This window comes from Charadrius vociferus, unplaced genomic scaffold (genome assembly GCF_000708025.1).
Source record: "Charadrius vociferus isolate BGI_N301 unplaced genomic scaffold, ASM70802v2 scaffold218, whole genome shotgun sequence".
NCBI lineage: Eukaryota > Metazoa > Chordata > Aves > Charadriiformes > Charadriidae > Charadrius > Charadrius vociferus.
The window spans coordinates 3,551,606-3,560,118 of record NW_009650084.1 but is presented as its reverse complement, the minus strand read 5'-3'; the positions used below and the strand labels follow the sequence as shown (position 1 = coordinate 3,560,118).

The 8,513-nt window shown below is 39.5% G+C and overlaps 1 protein-coding gene across 1 annotated transcript; it reads left to right on the top strand.

The window, feature by feature from the left end:
- Positions 1-1,628: 1,628 nt before the first annotated feature.
- ABHD13 (abhydrolase domain containing 13) lies at positions 1,629-8,260 on the top strand. Its single transcript, XM_009892142.1, has 2 exons — positions 1,629-1,658; positions 6,617-8,260. The coding sequence occupies exon 2, from the start codon at positions 6,652-6,654 to the stop codon at positions 7,663-7,665; it is 1,014 nt and encodes a 337-aa protein (XP_009890444.1). The 5' UTR covers positions 1,629-1,658; positions 6,617-6,651; the 3' UTR covers positions 7,666-8,260.
- Positions 8,261-8,513: the final 253 nt, after the last annotated feature.

Here is an 8,513-nt window from a genome sequence, read left to right as displayed (position 1 = left end):
GGTCGCGGCTGCGGGGGCGAAAGCGGGGGGTCGGCCGACCGGGCGGCAGATCTGATTTTGATTTGGTGTTTGGGGTTCCGCCGTGACTGAACGCGGCCCTTCCCTGGGTGGGAGCGGGTGGCAGGCGGGGGGCTGTCCCGTGGGGCTCGGTGGCTCCTGTGGCGGCCTGTCGGGACGTCTCTGCCGAGGGAGTGCTGCCTTGGCAGCGCCTTTAAAAGTTCGTTCGGGTGCCTTCCTGCAGAACCCTGGCAGAACTTTTGCATCTCCGCAGCAAGATCTTGCTCTAGTGTTTCGTTTGCCTCAGCTGCCGTGTGGGATGATTTCTGCAAATGGGGGTGCTTGTAGAAGATGGGGTAGATGATGGTAACTTTAGCGTGGCTTAATGTGCCAAGTGAATATAATGAAAAGGCTGAGCAGGATGTTTATTTGGAGTAAAAATGGAAATAATTTAACCTGCTTGGAAAGTCATGTTTTAGGGGCCTATGCTTGCTAGAAAGCTAAGGCTCTAATATGGTAGTAGTCCTTGGTTTGGTGGTGTTTTGGTTTTTTTATACTATACCATCGTAATTCAAGACATGCTTGTAAGGTTCATCAAGATTTGTCAGTCAGAAGGGAAAGTGTAATAAGAGTTAAGGGGAAAACACTTTCAGTTATGAATATGTACCACTGGATGCAGAACCGTGGAAGTTTGCTGTTTGAAATAATTAGGACAGGTGGCTTGCTGATCTTAAAAGCCAGAATCCTTAAACGTCTGACACTTAGTCATTCTTACTCTGCTTTTTTCTTGCTTAGGACTAGCTATTTTGCTGGCTTGGTTGGGTTTTTTTGGTTTTGATTTTTTTTTTTTTTTAAATGGGAGTCTCTGTAGGATTTTAGTACCAAGAAAGTTTATTTTTCTTGTTCCACTAAACTTGTAGGTTTTCTTCCAGATTAGTTCCCCCACTTAAACTATTTTTTCTACAGTTGAGGACTTAATATTTCTACTTACAGAAGTCTTTTGAATAAATATGAGTAAACGTAAAGCTTATGTAAATCTTGTCTTTGTCTGGAGGAGGTGGAGTGTAAGTGCAGTAGAAAGAAACAGATGTCTTCAGGTATTTCTCTGTGTTCTTAAGAAATACGTCCAAATATCTAGTTTTGTTTGTTTTGAAACTGTGAAATCTGAAAGATTGCAGTGAGTGTTAAAACTAACTTTTTTTAAAGCTCCTTCTCGTTAAAGCAACTGTTAAACACCTGAATGCTCTTAGCATTAACTTTGAGGCTTCTCATACACTAACAGTTAGCTTTAAGGAGGCAATGTAAATCTATCATAAATTTTTTATTATGCACTATGTATGTTTTATACTGTGTGCTGTATGTATAGTCCAGGACATTTCAACGTGATTCTTGATCTTCGTTGTAAGATGTTGTTTTCAGGTTTATCAGATGTTTCAAATGAGCTGAGCTTTATAGGAGCATGAACATGATATGCAAGGTTTCATCAGTAAAGAAGATGTAATTTCTAGGGGTATTGGATGTTAGCATTTCTTAATATTTTTTTTCAAGTAACTGAAGCCAAACAGTAATTACGTGTAATTCAAAAGCAGCTTTACTCAAAGTTCATAAATGGAATTGTCTTTCAGGCAGAGATGAAGCCTGGGAAATCATCACGTCCAAAGGTAAATGTTTTATAATGTGATTAGTGTATGAAAATAGCACTTTTTAATATTAAAAATTTAGACAAAGACAAAAATTAGAACAGAATTTGTGGCAAATAAGAGTAATTTCAATACAGATGTGTATATCCCTGTGGCATAAAATTGAAACTTATCACTTCCAAATTTCGTACCCATTTTGAGAGGCAATACAGTTCTGTGGCTGTGTAAGCTGAACTGGTCTTTAATAGCTTTTAAGCCAAAGGCACAGCAGCAGTCTGGCTCAGTCTTAAAGTCATTAGGTCTTAACGTTGAATTGGGCCACATTGCTGTTCTTCTGTGTTAATGGTTTCCACAATATAACTTTGTGTCTCAATCTTGTCTTGTTCTTGGCTCTTAAGTTTACAAGCATCGTCAAAAAACCACTTGTAGGAACCACCAGCATTCACAAAGGCTAGCCTTTCTAGTGCAGCATTATCAGCGGGACAGGAGGAAATGTGAAGCACATAGGTGCAAGAGGAAAGACCTCTAATCATATTTGTGACTAAGAAAACATGATCTGTGAGGAAAATGCAGGAGAACTAAGTTTATATTGTCTGGAGAAGTTGAAGGTAGATTCCTTACTTGGAGGTTAATAAACATTGAACTAGAAGTAAAGAATTTAAGTTACTCAGTCTCCCTTCCTGTTAAATGTTAGAAATTTTTTTCTAGTAGTAAGAGTAGCTAAGAACAAGAACAGCTTATGTAGGAATTTCCATTAATGTAAGAATTAATGACGAAAACATCTGCCAGATAAAACTACATAGTTCTGCTCTTGATGACTGTATTTGTCACAGACACTGACTTTCATGACATGACTTTTAAAAAAAAATCTCCCTTATGCTTGTTTTCATAGCCTTCTAACTTAGTTTAAATCAGCAGTTATAAATACTGTTGCTGTGTATGCTATAAAATGGGATGTGACTTCTTATTACAGGACAACCTTGTCATTGGTGAAGTTATGACAATTACTTGAAATATAGTGCTGCAATATCATGTTCCTTAAAAAAACAGGGTGTGGTTGGTTTTTTTTTTTTGTGAAGCAAGAATGATTTCCAAGGGGTTAATGTTTTATCTAGGAAATTTGAAAAGAAAATCTGTAGAGAAACCTTATTTCCCTGTGTGAAACAGAACTTCCACTAGCCTGCCACTGGCCAACTTGCTGACTTCCCTTGGTTCCAGAGTCTTCATGTGTAATACAGGGATGATACTTCATGCCATCTCTCTGTAGAGCTGTGATACTTCTAATTGTAGAAGGCGATATAACAGATATCCTGTTAAACAGTCAGCCATTAAAAAAAACCCAACAACTAGTCATATCTGCAGATGACAAAAACTGATTAAAAAGTTCTTCAGAAGACACAAAGGGATGCATTCTTCTTGCCTTAACTGGGACTTCAGGCAGTTACGGAGCAAGTCTGTAAGCAGTTCTTGTAGTCTAGGAACAGAAGTAGTCTTGTCTATAAAGAGATACAGGCTTGTCCAGGTGATGGGTCCACTCTGTTTCTCAGGTTGACCAGCTCAGACATCCAAGTCTAAATATATTGTTCTCCCTTTCCTTCTCTATCCCCTTCTACTCTGATTATTTTGGCATCCTATTAAGCACAAAAATTAGAGATACAGGAGAATCACAACACGTGCTCATCATAATTCAGCATAGAGTTTTTGTGTCATAAGATGTTAGATGTAAGCTGTTTGAAAGGCTTATAACTTCCCATCCAGTACAACAGTAATGGGAAAGGAAGACCAAGAAGAAATTTGTGTGTGTGTGTAGTCTTGCAGTGTGTTAAACAGTCCTGAATCTCATACACTTCAAAAAGTGTTCAGGAACGCCTTATCACTCAGTGAAAATTACTATGTTAACTTAGGATTTTTTGCAGTCTCTTTCATTTTGTAAGAAAGTCAGCAAAATTTTGAATAGTGTAGATAGGGAGAGTGTTTTTACTGTGTCATTATCAATGTTCTTATAGTCTTGAAATGTAATGAGGGAAATGTTTGTCAACTTCATTAGGAAGTTTTCTTACAAATTAAAGTATCTGTGTTTCATAATTACTGTGAGTTCATTACTAGAGAAATGGATCACAAGAATTAAATTTTCATATAGAAGATATTTGTGCATACTTGGGTGTGTATATTGAATGTGAGGTCATAAATAATATAAGAGAACAAAGTTGGGATAACTGCTCTCTAGACTGTATTTCACCAGTTTTACATATTTGGTGTAGATATACTATATAAAAGCTTAATTTCATGTTACCTTTGGTTAATATGTGACTCTTAAGGTGTAACAGATTTATTGTTATTTCTGATTTATGTCTAATTGATGCATAAAATAATTAGAGATAACAGCTTTTCCTGGTCATTGGGTGCTTATCATGTTTGTGGAGCGCAAAGGCTGTGACTGCAGAAGTTACTTTTGTCACTTGATCCTACCAAGATGGCTGGTGCAGCTGCAGCCCTCTTCAGTAGTATTAGGCCATACAGCTTATTTTGGTGTGGGTCCTGTGACTTAATTGAATGTTTGAATGTATCTCTGTCTGTCAGACTCCTTTGGAGTTAATTTAGCTTCTTGCTGCACTACATCATTTTCAGAGGTTATCCCTTTGAGTGAGTTTAAACTAATTATTATCTACTATATAACTTAGAGTGCTCTTAAACAAGTGAGCTTGTGTTGTCACTTCCAGGCAGTATGACTAGTCAACTCAGCGGCCACTGAATGGTTACTGTAATTCTTTTGTGGGTTTGGCAGTTCTTGCCTATTTCCATTTTACATTTGAACCCAGCAGTGAATAACGTGGGAGATTCTGTGTATGCTGTGAGCGTAACTATCTCTTATGGTTGGAAAGAAGATTTAATCCAGTATCATTAACGTCACTTACCCCATTTTATGCTGTGTGTATGTTTTTTGTGATGAGTCTGTTTTCATATTTGGACTTTTCAGCAGTTGTGCTTTTCATTGATCAGAGAATAATGTCGTTAGCTGACTGTTTTCAGTGGTCTTGTTAGCTGAATGAAAGATTGTATCATCAAAATTGATTTAATATGGATTACTGATCTGACAGTGAAAAAACATCATTATAAATCAGAACCAATCTAAATATAGCAAAACAGCTGTCATAAGATACCACATTGTAGTTGCATTTACTGTAGAGGGGTCTCTCTTTTCTGACCAGTTTGCATGTTGCTCTGTAATCACAGTTGATCACAGAATTCACAGAATTGTTAGGGTTGGAAGGGACCTCTGGAGATCATCTAGTCCAACCCTCCTGCCAGAGCAGGGTCACCTACAGCACGTTACACAGGACAGCGTCCAGGCGGGTTTTGAATGTCTCCAGAGTGGGAGACTCCCCCACCTCTCTGGGCAGCCTGTTCCAGTGCTCCACTACCCTCAAAGTAAAGAAGTTCCTTCTCACGTTAAGATGGAACTTCCTATGTTCAAGTTTATGCCCATTACCCCTCGTCCTATCACTGGGTGCCACTGAAAAAAGACTGATCAAGATTCTGAACCGCAGCTACTAAATGATTGCAGAACTTGTGTGCGTCGTGACCCTCCACTGGATGCAGAGTGAAGTGCATAGGCTTACTGAATGCTCCTCTTGGCCTTAATCACTAGCAACTTAAAAACAAAAATATCCCTTATTTCTGTTCTCTGGGCTCTAGAATTACTTAAATGCAGAGCTTTGACAAACTGGTGATATGGTCTGTATGGTTATTCTCTTGGTCATTAGGGAAGACTGAGGGGAAAACACAGAATCATAGAATTGCTGAGGTTGGAAGGGACCTTTAAGATCATCAACTCCAACCATTAACCTACCCTGACAAAACCACTTCTAAACCATGTCCCAAAGTACCACATCTACCCCTTTTTTTTTTTTTTTTTAAACACCTCCAGGGATGGCGAATCCACCACCTCCCTGGGCAGCCTATTCCAATGTTTAATAACTCTTTCAGTGAAAAAACTTTTCCTAATGTCTAATCTAAACCTTGTCTGATATAACTTCAACCCATTTCCTCTCGTCCTATCACTTTTCACCAGGGAGGAGAGGTCAGCTCCCACCTCTCTACAACCTCCTTTCAGGTAGTTGTAGAGAGTGATAAGGTCTCCCCTCAGCCTCCTCTTCTCCAGGCTAAGCAACCCCAGTTCCCTCAGCCACTCCTCATGAGGCTTGTCCTCCAGACCCCTCACCAGCTTTGTAGCCCTTCTCTGGACACGCTCCAGCACCTCAATGTCCTTCTTGTAGTGACGGGCCCAAAACTGAACACAGTACTCGAGGTGGGACCTCACCAGTGCTGAGCACAGTGGGATGATCGCTTCCCTAGTCCTGCTGGCCCCACTATTCCTGATACAGGCCAGGATGCCGTTGTCCTTCTTGTCCACCTGGGCACACTGCTGACTCATATTCAGCTGGCCGTCCACCAACCCCCCCGGGTCCTTTTCCGCCGGGCAGCTTTCGAACCACTCTGCCCCAATCCTGTAGTGCTGCCTGGGGTTGTTGTGACCCAAGTGCAGGACCCAGACCTGCCTAGCTTAGTGTCATCTGCGAACTTACTGAGGGTGCATTCAATCCCCTTGTCCAGATCATTAATAAAGATATTAAAGAGAACTGGCCCCAGCACCAAGCCCTGGGGGACACCACTTGTGACATAAGTCATTATGGTCCCAGGCAACCAATTTTGTAGTGCTACTGATGGACCTTGCCTGCTAAAATAAGGTAAATGGGATTTTGAAGAGTTCTGAAGCCTTTTCCTTATGATTGCTTTTCTGCTCGTTTTACGGAGTTGAATCGTTTCCAGAAATTCAAAGGAAGTTTGCCACTAAGTTTGATATTTATGCTTTAATGTATTGACTTGCTATTAATCTTCTGCAAGTATGAATGCTTAAATCACTACTTTTCTCTCCCCCCCCCCATATTTATCCATATATGTTTGGGTTTTTTTTGCAGGATTTACTTGGAGTAAAAGATCACTGACTTCTACAATGGAAAAGTCATGGATGCTTTGGACCTTTTTTAAAAGATGGCTACTAGCTTTGGCTTCCTGGTCTTGGAGTCTCTGCCGTATTTGTCTTTTACCCTTGATAGTAACTTTTCACTTGTACGGCGGCATTATACTACTTATATTAATATTTGTATCAATAGCAGGCATATTATATAAATTCCAGGATGTGCTGCTTTACTTTCCTGAACAGCCCTCTTCATCACGCCTTTATGTTCCTATGCCTACTGGTATACCACATGAAAATATCTTCATCAAAACCAAAGATGGAGTTCTCCTCAATCTTATTCTGCTGAGATACACAGGGGACAATGCAGCATATTCTCCAACCATCATTTACTTCCATGGGAATGCAGGCAACATTGGCCACAGGTTGCCAAATGCTTTGTTAATGCTGGTAAACCTGAAAGTAAACTTAATTCTTGTTGATTATAGAGGTTATGGAAAAAGTGAAGGAGAAGCGAGTGAAGAAGGTTTGTACTTAGATTCTGAGGCTGTGTTAGACTATGTGATGACTCGGTCTGATCTTGATAAAACAAAAATTTTTCTTTTTGGCCGTTCCTTGGGGGGAGCAGTAGCTATTCACTTAGCTTCTGAAAATTCCCATAGGATTTCTGCCATCGTGGTGGAGAACACTTTTCTTAGCATCCCATACATGGCCAGCACTTTGTTTTCTTTCTTTCCAATGAGATACCTTCCTTTATGGTGCTACAAAAATAAATTTCTATCCTACAGAAAAATCTCTCAGTGCAGAATGCCTTCTCTCTTCATCTCTGGGTTGTCTGACCAGTTAATTCCACCAGTTATGATGAAGCAACTTTATGAATTATCCCCAGCTCGGACTAAGAGATTGGCGATATTTCCTGATGGAACTCATAATGACACTTGGCAGTGCCAGGGTTATTTCACTGCACTTGAACAGTTCATCAAAGAAGTAATAAAGAGTCACTCCCCTGAAGAAATGGCGAAAACATCATCTAACGTAACAATAATATAATTGATGTTCTTCTTTGGGGTGGGGGGAGTACCTGCACTGTACCTTGATTTGTGAAAAGTGGTAAAAGAATGTCCATTTTTTTAAATGTATGTCATGTCTGTACTTGCCTAAAGAGTGAAATTAAACTTGGAGAGGTCTGATGCTTTATTAAGATGTTCCAGATAACTTTTACATTTGCAGCATTGTAAATGAACCATTTTATGTCTTTCTCGTACTTTTTTGGTATCTCTGTCCATATATGCATTTGTTTGATATGTACAACGGATGCTATTAAAGGAACTTGCTACAAAAGTAGTACAGAATGTATTAGTTTAGAAAAACGGGAGGCTCTTCAGTATTCACTGCTGTATGTGTGAGCTTTTTGGACAGTCATGGTTAGCACAATGATTTGTTGTTTCTCTTAGGGTTTATTTAAAGTGTGCCATGCATGAGATTAGTGTTTTATTCCTTGAAATTTTATATTATGCAAGGTGGGAAGTCTTTAATGTGCTAAATAATATAAAATAACATTAATGGTAGAGTATACTTGCAGGTATACTATCCTGGGTTATTACTGTTTTTTATGGTTATGCATTCATCTATTTCAAACTGCAACTCAAGAGGAAAAGACACTTCCCCTGTTTTCATTTTACTATTTGTATTATAATAGTGCCCGTAAAGTTGTGTGTGCCTAAACATCATGGCTTCAGGATTTTGCCCAGGCAGTTTCTTCATAGAAAATAGAAGTAACCTTCAAAAAGCTCCTTTCCAACCCAAGCTCTGTACAGGCAGACTATTTGCTGGTATTAGTTTGCTTGTGCATTTGAGGTGGGATTTCCCAAGGCAGAGTGGATGGTGTGATAGAAGGG

What these genes read in the sequence shown, in the direction of transcription:
- ABHD13 (XM_009892142.1), top strand. Translation starts at nt 6,652, where the DNA reads ATGGAAAAGTCATGGATGCTTTGGACCTTTTTTAAAAGATGGCTACTA.